Source organism: Tiliqua scincoides, chromosome 3 (assembly GCF_035046505.1).
Source record: "Tiliqua scincoides isolate rTilSci1 chromosome 3, rTilSci1.hap2, whole genome shotgun sequence".
NCBI classification, from domain to species: Eukaryota; Metazoa; Chordata; class Lepidosauria; order Squamata; family Scincidae; genus Tiliqua; species Tiliqua scincoides.
Genome location: NC_089823.1, coordinates 224,824,061 through 224,842,766, shown reverse-complemented (window position 1 = coordinate 224,842,766; position 18,706 = coordinate 224,824,061). Strand labels below are relative to the sequence as shown.

General features: G+C 43.0%; 1 protein-coding gene across 1 annotated transcript; it reads right to left on the bottom strand.

Annotated features, from left to right (window-relative positions):
- Nucleotides 1-2,477: 2,477 nt before the first annotated feature.
- MYNN (myoneurin) lies at nucleotides 2,478-18,630 on the bottom strand. The gene is made up of 8 exons (XM_066622278.1): nucleotides 18,557-18,630; nucleotides 16,505-16,803; nucleotides 13,889-14,691; nucleotides 10,469-10,628; nucleotides 10,178-10,356; nucleotides 9,582-9,665; nucleotides 8,378-8,464; nucleotides 2,478-7,099 (listed from the first exon to the last, which is right to left on the bottom strand). Exons 2-8 carry the CDS (start codon nucleotides 16,768-16,770, stop codon nucleotides 6,837-6,839), a joined length of 1,842 nt encoding a protein of 613 aa, XP_066478375.1. The 5' UTR covers nucleotides 16,771-16,803; nucleotides 18,557-18,630; the 3' UTR covers nucleotides 2,478-6,836.
- Nucleotides 18,631-18,706: the final 76 nt, after the last annotated feature.

The following is an 18,706-nucleotide window of genomic DNA, read 5'->3' as shown; positions in this document are numbered from 1 at the left end:
GATCAGGCCATAGGCCCATCTCGTCCAGCTTCCTGTATCTCACAGTGGCCCACTAAATGCCCCAGGGAGCACACCAGGTAACAAGAGACCTGCATCCTGGTGCCCTCCTTTGCATCTGGCTTTCTGACAACATTCATTTCTAAAATCAGGAGATTGCACATACACAAAGGTTATGATCCATCAGAAGCATCTTCCAGTGTCCATTGAAATCAAGCATGTAGCACTGTGGACTAAAGCAGTGAGCATGAATATGGGAAATCCAGAGTCTCCTTTCCAATTCAGCCAGCTTCTTTCTCTCTGTGTAACCTACCTCACAGGGTTGTTGTGAAGCTAAATTGCTACCCTGAGCTCCTTGGAAAAGAGGTACAACATAAACATAGCAAAAAATGGCAAGTTGGTCCAACACAACTCATGCTAGTTTCAGTACAAGGCATGTGAGGATGGCTTCTGGTGAGTGGTGCACCTTGGAAAACATTCACACACAGGAGAAAAAGACCCACAATTTTCTGTGTTAAAGAATGCTGCTAAAAGCAGCACAAAATAGTTTTATTATTTCTGGAAATAGCAACACTAAGAAAACTCCTGTGTATTCTCGGCATCACCTGGCAGGACAAAGTTCCAAACAACACAGTTGTTGGAACAATTCCTGGAACATGCTGGAATCCCTAGCATGTATGCACTACTGAAACAGAGACGCCTGCGTTGGCTCGGTCATGTCGTGAGAATGGATGATGGCCGGATCCCAAAGGATCTCCTCTATGGAGAACTCATGCAAGGAAAGCACCCTACAGGTAGACCACAGCTGCGATACAAGGACATCTGCAAGAGGGATCTGAAGGCCTTAGGGATGGACCTCAACTAGTGGGAAACCCTGGCCTCTGAGCGGCCCGCTTGGAGGCAGGCTGTGCAACATGGCCTTTCCCAGTTTGAAGAGACACTTGGCCAACAGTCTGAGGCTACGAGGCAAAGAAGGAAGGCCCATAGCCAGGGAGACAGGCCAGGGACAGACTGCACTTGCTCCCAGTGTGGAAGGGATTGTCACTCCCGAATCGGCCTTTTCAGCCACACTAGACGCTGTTCCAGAACCACCTTTCAGAGCGTGATACCATAGTCTTTCGAGACTGAAGGTTGCCAACTAACTGTCTGATTAGCATAGATGCATAAACTAAACTGTATGGAAAGGCCACACTCTCTGTAGGTATGTGTCACTGCAGTAGGGTAGACTTTGTGGATCTTGGCTATTAGAATACTTGTTTACATAAAGAATAAGATATCCAAAATAGCTGGTATTTTTTTTCCCCTATAGCTTTTTTAATGGGGAAACAAATGATTGCAGAGAAAAACTTCTGACCTTCTACCTCAGTGGCACTTTTCAGTACAGACATCATCACACTCCCATTATTCCCACTGGATGGTACAGAGTAGGCTTCTAGCCTTACTAGCTATTACCAGAAACCTATGAAAGTAGAAGCCTTGTCTGGAACAGGGTCCAGGATGAGATGGGATCTGTGTGGTGCTTCATGTCACCACAGAGAATACCTTTGCACTATTTTGTCACAGCCCCATCCTTACATGTTAAACTACTGGCCACTAATGGACTGGTTCAGTTACAGTACATGGATGTTGGGTGAGCTACTGGCACTCTGGATGGCATGATATGAACATTCTACCCATGGCAACAACTCACTCACACATGCGAAGTCACACTTGTTCCTGGATTTCCAGGTGATGAATTTCCAGTGAACAAAGAGTAGTCAGTATCCCAGTTATCCTTCCAACTGTACTCTCTGGCAGTTAGAAAAACCTACCTAACCTTATAGGGGTAGAACATCTTAAACAAATGTAATCTCTCTGCTTGCCATGGAATTGTACTTTTTTAAAGCTTGTAGTAAACCAGTGTCCCTCTATTTCAAAGCACAAGATTGGAATTTCAAGGCAGTGTAGATGTTCCTTTGCAATGTTCCTGCCAGTAATTGTTAAAATTATTATTGGGACTGAAGATACCAATAACAAAGTATTAGCAGCAATAAGCAAATGTGATACTTCCATGGAGAAAGACTTCATCCACACTCCCCACCAAATAACTTGGGCTTTTGCTTACTGGAAAGAAACTGCTTCTTCCCTTTAGACCAGCAGCGCTCAAAGTTATGACCACTGTGCACTTGGAATGCAGGCCCCATCCAGACTGCAACCAAGTGTTCTGCCTGGGCACCACATGAAGTTCTCATTTGGGGGACAGGATCACTCTGGGTAGTCAAAGCTCCTGCCTGGCGTCCCAGAATGTCACGCAACAGGACATTCAGGAAGATGCGACTGCCCAGAGCATCCCTATCGTCCAAACGAGAACGACTTTGCGCAGCACCCTGGCGGAACCACTGGGCAGCACTGGGGTTTGACCAGTTCTGCTTTAGATGCTTGTATACAACAGTAATGTATGGAGCACGGAAATGTTACAAAACAAATTTTATTCAGTCTAACAAAATATTGCAAGCTAAGTATGTACATAACCCCTCAAAGGGAAGTATAAAAGCAGGTGACCTACACACACACACACACACACACACACACACACACACACACACACACACACACACAAGAAGAACAAAAGTATACATGAGAAAATAGTTCAGAAATAAACTGAGTCATAGATGATTTCTGGTTCTTACTAAGTTCATAAGAGCTGCTCAGTCTACCCATAACCTTAGGGCCCAACTCTATCCAACTACCCAGTGCTGATGCAGCCATGCCAGTGGGGCACGTGCTGCATCTTGGGGTGGGGGAGCAGTCAGGGAGGCCTTCTCAAACAGCATTTGTTCCCTTACCTTGGGGCTGCACTGGCACTAGAAAGTTGGATAGGATTAGGCCCCGAGAATTGTTATACCTGCAAAACTAATGGGAACATTCCAGGTAGGAGCTAAAAATCTAGACTTAAACTGGATAAAGAGGTTGAGCATCCTCCTCCTTTGAATAGGCCTGTCCCCATGCAGGCAAGTTCATATCTAGATCAAAGCTCCTGTACATATACCAGAGCCAGTGGACAACATGAAATGATGGGTCATTTGGTGGACATGCGGGCCAAGAGCAACTGCTATCTTGCCTAAAATTCCTAGATACAGGAACAGGGTCCATGAAAGAGAGCTGGTGTAAGAAACTGAGTGGGGATGGGGAAAAAAAATCTGCTCCCTCAGGAGGCTAGTTCCCCTTGACTCAGAGGGAAGGCTGCTCAGTAGGAAGGTAATGGAGGCAGAAGTAAGAAGACCAAGGCCCTCAAAAGATTAAGCGAGGAAGAGAATCATGAGGAAAAAACCAAACTATGGTTAACCCCTTCTGTTGTGATGAAGCCAAAGAGGATCTAAGGCTGCCTCATCCCTCAGGGAAGTCAAACTAGACCTCAAACCCAATAACAAGTTCAGAAAGTGTTTTTCAGTCAACTGCACTTAAACCCAACCTCATGCTTGAGTTTAACCTGAACCAAGCCCTTAAAACATGAAAAGGAGACACTGGTTCTCTAGGGACTCAAGCTTTTAACTGCATACTTGTTTTTGTGATTTTTATCCTGTTGTACAGTATATATTGTGTGGTAAAACCCTTAACCAAACAAACATAGGGTAGCATCTTGGCTACAGCTGCTGCCACTGGAAAGTCCCTCCAGGAATGGAAGGGGCATTCCACTTGTATAAGGGGTATGAGTCCTGGCACAAGACAAATGCTTTTCTGTTCCTGGAGGGAATTTCTGACAGTGGAATTTCTGACAGTGGAAGCACTGGTAAGGATGCTATCCTTAATTTTTCCCTCTCAAATAGTTTTTTTTATGGAGTTACATTGCAAGCTAAACAGTTCTTATGTTCTTATGCAAGAGATGAATCTTAAACCAATGCAAAGAGTCTCTGAACTGATTTCCAAACCACTTTTTTACTTTCCAGTTCAGAACCTCACTTTAAATACTGATGAACCTAAACCAGAACTGAGCACATTTTTTAATGGTTCAACTCATGTTCTGCAAAGGTGAAACATTTGTATCAGACTTTCAACCGCATACTTCAGTGCCAGACAACTTAGACATAGTAAACAACAGAAGGGATATGTGCAACATGCCCCTGAGTTGTTTATACCAAGATGCTACATTTACAGAAACTAGCATATCCTATCCTTGCTACCAATCTTTTATTATCAGTATGGTTTTATTGATTGAGTATATTTAAGAGAAATCTTAAATTGACAGGCTTTGTATACCACATTAAAGGCTTCAGCCTGGAAACAAAGAAGTATAATTTATTCCATTATTGCTGCAACAGACTTCAACAATCTCAAAGCCTTTGTAGTGTTTAAAAAGAGGGGATAAAGCAACTATCTTTTTAAAAAAAATCTCTTAAGTGTACAAAAGACAAATAGATAAGTCTTATAAAATAAAACATTTTAATAAATATTAAATAGCTACATTAGCAGCCCAATCCTATCCCCCACCATTAGCTATGATGCAGCCATGCCAATGGGGTGTGCACTGCATCCAATGGTGGGGGGAAATCAGGAGGCCTGGGAGCGGTAAGGAAAAACATCTTTCCATTGGCCTCCTTTTGCGAAGGAATATATTCAGAGAAAAATAAACTCTATAGACCAGTGCTTCTAAAAACTGTGGGTCAGGACCTACTTGGTGGGTTGTGAGCCAATTTCAGGTGGGTCCCCATTCATTTCAATATTTTATTTTCAATATATTAGACTTAATGCTGCCATGGTATGTGACTGCATTCGGGGAAACGTTATAGATCTGTACTTTGAACAGGCTACTATGTATATGCTTTTAACAATGATAGTCGATGGAACTTACTCCTGGTAACTGTGGGTAGGATTACAGCCTGCGATTGTTAAAAATTTCCCTGCTTGATGATGTTTCCAGTCATGACATCACTTCTGGTGGGTTCTGACAGATTCTCATTCTAAAAACTGGGTCCTGGTGCTAAAAGTGTGAGAACCACTGCATAGACTTTTGCAGAAATAAGAGTTTGACTCAGCTGAACAGTGCTGTGAGTTGGTTTCAAGATAAAGTCACCATTGCCCTGGTGAGGTCACAGCAAACAAAAAGGAGGAGCAAAATGGCTGTGAAAATATGCAGCACTCCACAGGGAAAAGAAAGCAGCAAGTATAAGTGTTTCCAATGCATTTTGATAGAATCTTTATTAAGGGAAACTATACATTTGACTTTTTGTAACCTGCTCAGCAAAACACCAAGCAAAAGTACTCGCACAGGTAAATCTGAGCTGTCTTTCGCATGCCATTTTGCTGAGAAGAAACACCATTCCTTGCAGCTGTCTTTTCTCTGTATGCCCAGCAAGGGTACACCATGAAGACAGGTTTGGAGAGACTGGGGGCTCGATTTCACATGAGAAATCCTTGTTTCTCCTACCAACTACCAAACACACAAGGAGTACCCTATCAGAGCTGACAGCACAGATATGCTTAGCACTATGTGAGTCAGTTGAACCTACACTGCAAGTTTTTTTTTTTTAAGGCATGGGGCACAGAGATGCTGTATGTTCATGCAGTTCTGGTTGTTAAGCAAATGTGTCGGCATGACATGGAATTCCAAGAGGAATACCAGGATTTTTTAAAAACTCAAATTTCTAATTTTGTAGCCGCAAAAACAATAAAAATAAATAAAACAATAAAAATAAATGGATTTCCAATGACTGGGACACAGCTTTTATGCCCTGTATAGCTCCTGGCCCCCCTCTATTATCAGGAAATGCAAACTACATTGAGGAAAAATCAGATAAATCAGGTGCATATTGGGCAAATTTGCATGATTCATATGAGTTGTAGAATTTAGCTTTTCCTGGCACATAATCTGGATTACTTTGGTGCAGGACATACAGCCTTGTGCGTAGCTGTTACAAGGCTGTGAAAAGAGACTCCCCACTCTCTGCAATGTAGCTTTCTTCAGAATGAAAAGTCAACTGTGGAGGCACAAAGTGAGGAGCATGGATTAACCATCTTGATACATGATTAGTTTCTGCATGAACACTGCCCAAACTCTCCAATTCATTGACAGTTAAATAACTAATCCTATCCTTCCTTAGCGCTGGCACAGCGTGTGCTTTGCCGGGGCAGTCCATCAAAAATGTGCTGTAAAGCACTTTTAAATATTAGTAGCACCAGCAGGAAGGCCTGTGCTGTCCCGCCACCACTAGTGCAGGCTTTGATGCATGCCAGAGCAGGTAAGTTCCAAACGGGACAGCGAGGGGCTGGGAGAGGGGTGTAATAGGGTGGGTAAATTGGATCTGGGAGGGGGCAGGATTGGCAGCAGCAGTGCACACTGTATTCTATTCCCTTCCTGGGCAAAATCCATGACACTCTCACTTGCACCAGCGATTTAGCAGGCACAGGTCTGAGTAGACCCATTGCTGTGGCTTACCCTGGGGCAAAGGAACAAATGAACCCTTACCCCAAGGAACGCGCCAGAGTCCCAATAATCCCCATAGGATGCAGCGGTGCCCTCGCTGGTGCTGCTGCATCGGCGTGGGGGAGGTGGGATAGGGTTGGGCTACAAGAAGTCTTAAGGCAGATGTAATGAAAGGAAATCACACTCAAATTATTCTGTCACCTAGAAAATGCAAAAACTATACCTTGATTTATTTTCTTTGTTTTTTAAAACCAAGTCACATAACTTTGCTCTAGATTAACAAAATGTAAGAAAGAGAAACTGCCCTTCACAATGTTTGTGCATTACCAAGTGTTTCTACTTGAAACGAAGATGAAGTCCAGCTCTACAACAGCATCCATAATCAGGTTCACTTTACCCAAGACACTCTTGCTGCCAGAGTTTCACCACACACAGGAGGTCAGTACAACTGCTGCAGGAAAATAAACTGAGGTTCTGAATACCCGGTGATAGTAGACCTCAGCAAAGTGTCTGATGGGGTTGTCTGACTATCTATAACGGGCAATAGCACCTGATGATCCTCTGTCCCAATGGGGAGAGGTAATGCGATATCCGAAGGCTTTACATCAGTGGGATCCAACAAAGGACTTTTCTCATTTGGAAGGGAGTCTTGGTCATTGAAGGAATTGTCAAGCGTGATGGGATCTGGGGAGGTCTCACAACCTGCCAATAAAAAACAGTTAAGTTCATTGCTAAAAGTCAAGTTCTACAGGTAAACAATAAAGGCAATGGGGAGAAAAGAAAATATTTTTCAGCTCAGGTCATCTGAAGATACTCTGCACTATTACTGATATTTGGGTCTTCAATGCACTTGATTGGAAATCTGAAGCATGACTGACAGCTGGACTTAAAAGTTCACAGGTTTTATTCAGATAAATGTTTCTGTGAACAGAAGCATACTTCATGAACACAAGCTCTCTCCAAGAATGAAGAAGCATTCCACTTGTGCAAAGAGTCCTTATGCAAATGGAAGGGATACTTTGAATGAGTAGAACTCCCCTTTTATTCTCAGAGGAAGCTTGCATTCACAGGATGCACTTCTGTTCAAGGAAACATTGGATGCAACCCCATAAGCTCTAACTAACAACATTTAACAACATTTCACGAAAAGTCTAAATGGATGATTGATGCAAACTCTATGAGATAATCTAATTTTAATGGAGAGGGAAAGTTTTGAAGCAGCCACTATGAAACCTGTATTTACATTTTTACAGAAAAAACAGAGCTAGAATAGCTAGTTTCACATATCTGCCACCTCAAACAACACATGCAATTTAGCTATGCTGTGCATCTACAAACATGACAACATTCAGACAAATACCCAAATTGCATGGAGTCTTAACTCACAACTCTCTCCCCAAAAACTCCATTGCAAACACTCTTCATTGTCCAAGTGGCTTTCCTAGCTGTTTAGCATGATTTATTTTAACCATACTGGCTAAGTAGACGCTCAAAGCTTGAGCCTGCAATTCCTAACCACACTTTCCTGAGAGTAAGCCCCAATGAACAAAATAGGATTTACTTCTGAGTAGATTTGGTTAGGATTGTGCCCTAAGTACAGTTTTAGATGTTTTGATGAAGAAACATCTTCAAGGACCCATATTTCAGAGATGGCAGTCCATGAACTAAGGTTTTATCCTCTTCTCATTAACCTTGGTTTTTAGACCCAATAACCTACACAGCTTGATGTCTGAACCTCTCTTCCAAGACTCTGCCAATGGTGTCAACTGGTGTCAACACTAGGAGTTGCAGGTCTCCCACTAAGAATGCCTTCTACACATGTTAGATTAAAATGAAGGCCACTAAGGCAACAACTCAAACGACCTACCACATTAAATTGGATTCTGTAAACAGATCTGAAGTGAACTCGTGGGTTACTTTGCCTTTAAAAAGGAGGCCTATGTTTCTATGACTACCAGATTTGAAGTAACCAACACTTACCTGTGTGAACCTTTGCTTTGTGCTTCTTTAGGTTTTTGATATCTGTATAGGAATTTCCACACAACTCACAGATAAATGGTCTTTCACCTAAAAACACAAAATTACCAGTTAGCCTTCATGGATTTAATTTATGAAAGTTATGTAAAACACTCAGTTATAACAAAATACCACATTTATAGCCTTAACATCTAAATTGAGAATTGTTTAAACATCAGCCAAACACAAAATAATCTTCAAGAAACAGCAAAGAAACCTACATACACTAACCCACTCCATGACAAACAAAGCCACACAAGCTTCAATCACCTGACAACTCTGCCATAATAATATGGTCTTCTCATTAATAGGTCACCCATTTTCAAGGTGACCTTTCCAAAGATCACAAAGCTGGTTGCCATGTCTGTCTGTCTGGGGACACAACCAATACAATGAACAGGATCAAGCCAGGGGTCAAGGTTCAATGGCAGAGTCCCTGCTTAGCATGTAGAAGGTTCAGTCCCTAGCATCTCCAGTTGAGGATTGGGAAGCCGGTGATCTAAAGAACTCTACCTGGAAGGCCTTGAGAACTGCTGCCAGAGTAGGCAAGACTGGGTTAAGTGGATCAAAGGTCTGATTCAGTCTAAGACAACTTCATACACCTATAATATTTAACACCTATACAGTGCTGCTGAGTATTACATATATATTAGCTTAGTAACCCTTTTAACAACCCTGTAAGATAGATCAGTAGTACTACTTCCATACTGAAATAATACAAGACTGGAAGACAAGTGACTTGCCTAAGGCCACATAGTTCCTGACCCAGATGAGATTTAAATCAGGAATTTCTCACCTCATACTTAGTCACTAGGCTATTTCACATCCACTAACTGTCAGATTTCTGCCCAGTCCTGGGATGTATTATTTTACTGTAAAGTTGCAACAAAACAGAGTACCCAAACAGCTAATAAACCAGCTATCCCAAAAACATACTCAGCAGGCCCTAGGAATTTACAGAAGTCAACACACATAGAGGAAGAGGGAAGGCTGCATTGATTATAATTCCCACTTCATCCATAATATAATAAGGGGGGAAAGGGAATTTACCCTTCAGCTGGCAAATAACCCAGGATGAAAAGCATCCTTGGTATTGGGTATGCACATTAGGCCCAAACATAGCATGGGAAAATGGAACACATAGGAAGATGCATGCTTGAAAACTGACCTGTATGGGAGCGAAAATGTTTGCTAAGTTCCCCTGAAGAAATGAAGCTTTTGCCACAAATGCCACATATATATGGTTTCTCTCCTACAGAGAAAAAGTGAGTCGATTAATTCACTGCACAAGCTACAGGATAGTGCACATGAAGAGCTTTCTAAATTACAAGCACATGGCATATTTAAGCTTTCCACATTAGCAGCCTCAGGAAGAAAGGGACAATATATGTCTCCATCACAGTCCTCCAGATATACATTCTGATGCTGGCTGCACAAATTCCTTTATGATATATGAAACTGTTTTAGGCAGAGGAAGGCTTCTCTCTGCTTTTGCCTAAGATCCTCCAGCTGGAGATGCCTAGGACCTCATACATGCAAAGCATATGTTCTACTGATGGTAGATAAAGTCCCTTATATAAAATCTTAGAGCACCAGGTATTCCTAGGCACTCTAAGTAGGACCAATTCTGCTTTCTTTCCAAGATCAGCAGCTTTCAGGGTAGTATGGCAGTAATGCCCATGCTCTCAGGACTGCTATCGCTATCTCCTTGGCAGCACCAACCCTCTCAAAAACAGAAAAAAACACTTCGGATGCTTCTCTTACCTGTATGCTTTCTTGAATGAGTGATGAGTGAACTTGAAACTGCAAATGCTTTCCCACAGGTGTCACAAACATAAGGCTTCTCTCCTGTGTGTCGCCGCACATGATATGTCAGGGTGCTTGCTTGAGCAAATCTTTGTCCACACCTATCGCAAACATATGGCTTCTCCCCACTGTGCTTTCTAAATCATAAGAAGCAGGTAGAATCCTGTCAGTGCCTCATCCATTTCTCAGAGCAACAGCCCCCTTAACAACTCTGAATGGAATTTGGCGATGCAATGCCTTTTCACTCACCTGGTATGGATCTTCAGATTGCTAGAAGTTGCAAACTGCAAATTGCAGGCATCACATTTGTATGGTTTCTCCTCTCCGTGATGCATACGGCTGTGAAAAACCAGCTGACATTTCTGAGCAAAGCCTTTGTCGCACAGTTCACATTTGTATGGCTTTTCACCTAAGGAGAGAATGAAGTTGACTACTTTAACTATGCCTTGTGATTTCCAAATTAAAAACTGATCACAAAGTGGGGTGGGGAATTGAAAAGAACGGAAAATCATGACAAGAACAGAAAAATACCACAGGACTAATGGGTGCAGTCCCATACCATAACCTTTAATGGCATTAAAAACAGTAAATAGCAGTCACAGTAGCCAGCATAGTGGCTAAGTTGCCGAGAGGGAAAGTTGCAACAAGGGACTGGTAAGGATAGAAAGGGGGGAAACTAGAGGGCGAATAGGATCAGGGTAGGGCTTTTATCGTAATAACTGTGGAAAGAAATTCTGCTACTGCACTGGTAGTGACCACGGAATTGTCACTCAAGAGGACAAATAAGGGGTCAGTAAAGGTACCAGAAAAAGAGGACAGCAGGGGTTTCAAATGTGTATCTCGGAGAGACTGGTGGGCCGGGCAACAGAGTAATATATGTTCCACTGAGTCCGGTTCTAGGGAACAAAAAGGGCATAATCTGCAATCGCGCAGGATATTGGAGAATCTGCCAGAGTGAACAGCTGAGGGGAAGATATTAAATCTCGCAAGCATAAATGCTCTCCTCTTAATAGGGTTAATCAGCTTATTGAAATAATTGAAAGGGCGACCAAATGAGGGGAGGAGGCCAAAAAACTGGGGAGAACAGGTAGGGTTGAGACTGGAAGAGACTTGGTTGAATTCGGATTCCCAAAGTTTAGATTTAATAATTGAGTGGGCCCTGTGGAGGTTAATGTCTGCAAGGAATTCGGGGGACAGGTCAAACGAAAGAAGCTTGGAATTGATAAATTTGAACCACTTAGAGAGGTAAGAGTCCTTTAATAGATCTTTTAAAAGAGACTCAGAATGAGTACTTAAGTGTAGGCGGAGCCAGAACTTAAAAGTGAGGGACCACACAATGGTAGAGGGAAGGTGGATCCCTAGTTCGAGCACAAGGGTAGACAGTCTAATTAAATTGGGAGCCCCTAGGATTCGTCTAAGGAAGGAGGCTGCCACTTGGTCCAAATCTTGGTTCGCAGCCTCTATCCAAATGGGAACACCATACAGCAATTGGGAAAGAATTTTAGTTTTGAAGATGTGAGGGGCAGCGGGAACATACTGATTGCCCCTAGAATGGGTGCAGTCCATTTAAATTCAAGTCAGTACAGCCCACCTTTATTTTACCCAAGCCTCTTGGTTACTACACCACACTAGCTAATACAGGCGTTCCCTGCTCATCTGACAGGGACTGGAGCTACGGTGAAAAGTGTAAATGGTTGAAAAGTGGAGCATGGTCTTTCTTAGCTTACAAATGTTGCTTCCAATGCTTTTTTTAGCTAGCAAATTGCAAATGCCTTGCAAATTCCTGCTGTCACACAAAGATTTTGAAAATGGGAATAGACCCAGAGCTAAAGTTGGTACATGTGCTCCTTCGTGCTCTCTCTCACACACACACACACACCCACCATAACAGTTTGAATCACCATGTCATATGCAAATCAACATGGGGGAGGGCAATTTTAGCCTTTAGAACAGCAGAGAGAGGTTGAAAGAATGGAGCATACACTCAATGAATGACTTCTGGGGTATTACTGAGAACAGTTCAATTATTATTGAAATGTGTTGAAAGAGTGGAATGTAGAAAAACCAATTGTTAAAAAGCAGGGGATACCTGTACTGGCATAATAACTGAAAGGTTGAATAGGAAGATCTGGTTAATATACAACTGCTGCCCAGAATGTGGGTAGCTTCTAGCACTTAGCAAACTATTTCTCAGCATACTTATAAAACCATTGCCACACACATCTGTTGTACATTGACAAGGTAAGATTTCTCCAACCATTCCCCTCCAACCATCTGAGTAGCTTCTCCCTACAGAAGCAGTTTTTAGAGATGTCCAAGAGTTAGGTTCTACATGCTGCTCCACTGTTCAGCTACAACACCAGATTTAAGCATTTTCAGACATCATGTTTATTCCATAAGTGTTTCATAGTCACCATTAGATTTCCATGTAGTTGTTCTTCAGATGTTTCGTGACACAAGGGTAATTTACCAAGGTGCATTTTGAATTTCCAAATTGAACCTTGTATTTTTCCCAAGACTATAAAAATTAAAATAGGTATACTCCTTGATAGGCTGTTAATTTCTTAGAAAAACCAGATCAGAAGTACATACCATCAGTGGATACCCACAGAATAAAAGGAAAGACACTCACATTAGTCAAAAAGCTTATTCTGAGGCAGGCACGGAATTAAGAATTAAGAACTACATAAAGGAGTTGCATTTCAAACTAAACTACAAGCAATTTTAAAAAACCTGCCAAACTAAAAACAACGTGGTTGCCTTTTTAATTGTTTTTTTCTACATTACAAAAGCAGAACCCAGATGCCTGCACTGAACATGCCTGCTTTAAGAACATGGGAAAACTCACTCAGTATGGGTTGGAAAAGGACTGATACACTGCTCTCTCCCAGTTCTGATGTCACATGATCACTGTTAGTGGCAGAGCGATTGGTCTGGTAGTTGCAACAATGAAAAAGAATCTGGCCTGGAAAGTAGTTATACAATTGCCTTCCAAGACTTTTTGGCAATGGTGGAATACTCTCCCTAGAGACACTTGGCCAGTGCCTTCTTTACAGACTTTTTCTCTCCTCTGCAAGTGAAGAATATTCTCCTAAACTTTTAATATGATTGATTTTTATTCTTGCTTTTTCCCCTGTTACAGATTTGTTTTGTAACTTTATTATTTTTATTGTTTAAATTAAAAGTTAATTGGTGAACCCTAAAGTGTTATTGTTAGCCACTTTGGACATTTTTATTAAAAGGTGAGATAAAAATCCTTTGAAACAACAACTAATACAAAAAATGGACCACATCTCACCAACCATATCTGTGCTCAACAAGGTACAGACTACCCACAGTGGATCTCAAACTTTTTAGAGGCCCTAGAAGCTGCTGCCTGATTTATAAATACCAAGGTGTGTGATTATAATGGTTATTGTGCAGCAGTGCTCCCCCTCAAGTATCAGCTTCTTTAACCCTTGATTCACATAGCCTAATCTGCCCTGACAGTTTCGTGAACCACCAAAAATTGGACATGACCCACTGGCGGGTCCCAGATCCACAGTTTGAGAACTGCTGGACTATAGCAATACTGTAAGTAACACAAGTACAACTGGTGGGGGGGGGGTCGAGGGTGAGAGAATGGGGGCTTTTCCACATACTGTCAAACAGACAAACACAAGAGCTTACCTGTGTGAGTTCTAACGTGCGTTTTCAGCTGGTTGCACTGTGTAAAAGCCTTCCCACAGAGCTGGCACACATATGGTTTGACTCCTTTGTGGATCCTCATGTGCCGTCTCAGGCTGCTGGCCTCAGAAAACACCTTCCCACAGGTGTTGCACACTGGCTTTGCTTTGGAGTATTTCTGATCCAGTTCTTCTCCTGAACTCTCCAACTGGTAAGAGTTTTTGTCGCTGGCAATATTGGATATGCAGTGCTCTTTCAAAGCACAAGCCTGCTGTTCTTTCCCCACTTTGGGTTTCATAGTCAGAGTCTGGACAAGAATCTCCTGTGCAGCAAAAGTTTCACTTTCCACCACAGGTGTAAGCTGCAACTCTGAATTATCCCCACCTTGGGCTGCTTGCTCTGTTATCTCTGTGGCTAGTTTATTTGCATCTAAAAACATCTCCACAGAAGAGTTCTCTGCAATATCACTTGGATATTGTGCTGGTGCATTTGGCAGGTTTTTCAGAGAGCTGAAGGCCTTCTTTCGCTTTTTGGTCTGAATCGATTTCTTTTCCGGAGTTGCCTTCACAGCTGATGGCTGAACTGCATCTGCTGAAGGGGTGTCTGGTTTCTCCTGGTTACTGTAGTCACGAAGGGTCAGTAGGCAAGTCTGCTGGTTCAACGCAATGTTCCCAGTGATACTAGAGATTTCTGTAGAAGAGGGATTAGCAATAAAAGCAAAGTCTTCCATCTTTATTTTACATTTAGTTACCACCTCCTCCACTCTGAGATAGTCGGCAGCCTGATGTATGTCTTTAACATTCCAACTGCAAGGGAAAAAGGTTAAATAGCAATGTACCCGGTGAAGAAAAATATCTGTCTTGATGAACCAGTATAAATATGAAATGAGCAAGGTGGCTAAAAATAAATGATCCACTTTTATTTCAGTAATATTAAAAGTCTCTTTAAAATAAGTGGGTCTAAATTTGAATTTGATATAATGACATGGATTTAACGCTGCCTTTACAACTAGTTACTAGTAGAAAGCTTCCTAGTAGAGTGCTGCCATCCACCCCTACTCCACAGTGCCTCCCCCACACATCACCCAGGGCCTTTCTCCTAGTGGTGTTCTGAGCAGCATGCTGCCTCTCCAACCCTCAGAAGGCCGTTTAAAGGTTTCCAGAGGAAGCCAGAGGTGACATTTTTAAGCCCTTAGAAGGTCTTCTGAGGGCCAGGGAAACCTCCTCGGGAAATCCTCCTCCATGAAACCAGGTGATTTTTTTTCAGCCTTCCAAGGACTTTATAAGGTAGTTTGAGGGTCTTTTGCTGCCTCCCTTGGCCTCCAGAAAGGAAACAGGGAGTGGCAGCCCACCGGGGGGGGGGGCAGTAGCCTGCAGTCTTGGTCCCAGGCACTACCAGGCTCAGGACTGCTACTGCTATCAAGTGCCCAATCTTATCCTACCCTATCAGAGCAGCCTCCTCCTGTTAGCACTGATAAAACCATACTACAGGTTTGATAGACCACTTAATCCCACTTACTATGGGCAGAATGCCATGTTAGCAGCTGGGGCACAAGCATCTTCTTGGCATGCACAACTGAAGTAGCACCACAGCACTGGGCTGAAATACACAAAGCAATGCAAGACAGCCCCAGCACCATGCCCTTGTAATGCCTGTTAAGGGAAAGAGGAGCAACTACGCAACCACAAACAAAGCTCACATTCAAGAACAAAAATATTGTCTCAGGAAGTAGGTTTGAAGGGACACTATAATGTGTCACTTTCTTAGCTTAGATCAGTTAACAATTAATCCACTCAAACAGAGAGTAACATGGCTTTTAACACATAGCTGTGGGCATGGTAACCTTGCTTAAATTCTGAAATCGTAACTGCCAGTTTCTTAAAACAAAGTCCCCAAATCTAAATTTCATAATGAAGACGAGTTTGAAAATATTCTGATGACTCCAAAAACTAGGGAGATGTGCCAGTTGCAATTTTCCATATTATTAACAGAGCACTTACAGCTGTTCCATGTTATAATAAAAGCCAAGTCCTGTTTTTCTTTTTTTAACTAGGGTACAAAGAGCATATGAATTTAAGAGATAAAATGCATATCCAGGTTCATGACTGGTGAATAACTGATTTGCCCTGCAACAAATACAGAAGCAGGAACCTTATTGTTTCCTGATAATCAATTTCATCTTTACCGTAGAAAACCTTAAAGCATATATATGCCATTCAAAATGAACACAAAATCAAATACTCTTTGAACCTGAGTACAAAAAAAGTGGAAATCAGCTCTCAGTCCAGCTATTTACATCCAGTAAGAGAAACCTGGAATGGGCAACTGCCTCTTTCAATAATCATTGGCAAAGATGGAAGAAGTATTTGCCTTTCTTCAACATTCTTCAACACAGTATTTGGCCTTTGAAATGGCCAGCAACTCCCTGGACTGAGGAACACTAAATATATCAACTGTTTTCAGTCATTATACATTACTTTGCATATTCTAGTTTTCACTTGTCATCCCTGCTCCTGCCTCCTGTATGATTTTTCTTAGATTTCAGGGACCTGTGTTTTTCATTCTCTATAAAAAGCTTTGTTTTAAAGAACACACAAACACTTAGTCCTATTATACTACCTGTCAAGGTTTAAATCTCCTGTATATATGAACTCCAAGAGTTTCTGAAATCCATCCGCTTTCACTTGATTCTGATCCAAAAATACATTACTCTCCGATGTATCCCTATAAAAAGCCCCAAAGTATTCGCTGAAGGAAGCCAGCACGTTTCGGTGAGCTTTGAACTGGAATTCACCAATAACTATGGTGCAGTCACAAAGGAAGCCTGCTTCTCGCTGTTTGTTCAGTCTTTCCAGTAGGTGCTCACAGTGGTGGGAATGCTGCATTTTGGGTACTGGATGACAGCTTCTCTGTTTGGCCTAAGATGGCAAAGGAACATGTTTAGTGCCAGGTGCTGTACAAAATATACACATGATGCCTGCCAAATGTAGTGAAAAATCTCAACACAGATGGGTGCACTATATGTAGAACACATAATGGGCTATATACATGCCATTTTCTACATGGAAGTATCTTCTGCATGTACATTTTGTTATACATAAAACAACCCCAGCTAACAACCTATATGTACACAAACAATGTACAAAGTGTTTCAGCAAAGCACTAATAGTATTAGGATCATTCACAGATCCCTATTCTTCTTGGAGTACCATGCACACCAACTACTAAGGCTAATAATCCTGCTTACACAATCACTTATCTCAGTGCTGAAATAAGGGCAAATCAAGACCCTCCTTATGATGTGAGAGCACATTCCAGTCATCATATAAATTTACAGATGAGTAAACCACACTGAACGGGGGGGGGGGGTGGCGGCGGCTTACTCTTGGGGAAACATGTACATAGTTGCACTGAGTGTATCATCTAGTGCAGGGGTCTCCAAACTTTTTGGCCAGAGGGCCGCATGAAATATCTGGTGCAGTGCTGAGGGCTGGAAGAAAATTTAAATATAAAATTTAAATAAATAAATTAGAGAGGGAACTTAGATGAATGAATGAATGAATGAATGAATGTGTGGGCTCATTCACTCAGCCTCTCAGGCCCTCAGAACACCCTCCAGATGCAATCAGAGCACAGCTCTGGTCATGTTCAGTCGAGTGGGCAAGTGGCTTTCAGGGGACAAGAAGCTGGCCGCGGGCCGGATAGAGGCTCACTGCGGATCACATCTGGCCCCCGGGCCGGGGTTTGGTGACCCTTGATCTAGTGTTCAGCATGCATGCCCAAAAGACATTACTCAGAAGTAAACTCCATTGGGTTCAGTGAGATGCTCTCCCTAAGAAAAGTGTTGTGGACTGCAGTTGTATAGTATATGGGAGAGAAACTGGTCTGAACACAACAGGGAGTCCTATCGTTAAGGAGTTAGTGGCCAGCAAAGGTCAGGCTCTGTCTGATCTTCCCACAAATCTAACCGTAAGAACATAAGAAGAGCCCCACTGGATCAGGCCAAAGGCCCATCTAGTCCAGCTTCCTGTATCTCACAGTGGTCCACCAAATGCCTCCAGGAGCACAAAAGAAAACAGGAGACCTGCATCCTGGTGCCTTCCCTTGCATCTGGCATTCTGAGGTAGCCGACTTCTAAAACCAGGAGGTTGCACATACCCATCAGGGCTTGTAAGCTGTGATAGAGTTTTTCTCCATAAATCTGTCCAACTTCCTTTTCAAGGCATCCTGGCCAGATGCCATCACCACACATCCTGTGGCAAGGAGTTCCACAGACTAATTACACACTGGGTAAATACTTCCTATAGCTCAATTGTTAAAGTACACACTGGGTAGAGAAATATTTCCTTTCGCCTGTCCTGACTCTCCCACCACCCAGGTTGAGTGGCTGCCCCCTGGTTCTGGTGTTGAGTGAGAGGGAGAAGAACATCCACTCTACCCATCCCAAGGCACCAGGCCGGACCACCTCATGTGGCAGGGAGTTCCACAGACCAAAGAACTGGACTCCGTGGCAAGCCCCCTCCACAGCCACTGGCTCAGCCCTGCACACACACGCAGCCCGCTGGTGCCCTGTCCCCCTGGCTCAGTCCCTTCCCGAGGTCCCTCCACCTCATGCGCCCCCCCGCCCAGTCAGCCGTCCCTTCCCCCCCTCCGTCCGGCGGACGAACACACCTGGAAGGGGGCGGGGTGGGGGACACACGGAGCCTGCCTCCCCTCAGACCGCCATCTTGTGATGACGTTGCCAACCGCTGCTTCCTCGGAGGGCCGGCCGTGGCTGCAGTCTCACTTCCGTTCTCAGTACAGTCCGGCAACTAAAGGGTG

Bases quoted from the DNA above. Each gene is read 5' to 3' on its own strand.
- MYNN (XM_066622278.1), bottom strand. From the start codon at position 16,770: ATGCAGCATTCCCACCACTGTGAGCACCTACTGGAAAGACTGAACAAA. The intron at 14,692-16,504 runs GTAGTATAATAG...TTTCCCTTGCAG, and splicing joins GGAGATTTAAACCTTGACAG to TTGGAATGTTAAAGACATAC. The intron at 9,666-10,177 runs GTAAGAGAAGCA...TTTTCTCTGTAG, and splicing joins TCATTCAAGAAAGCATACAG to GAGAGAAACCATATATATGT.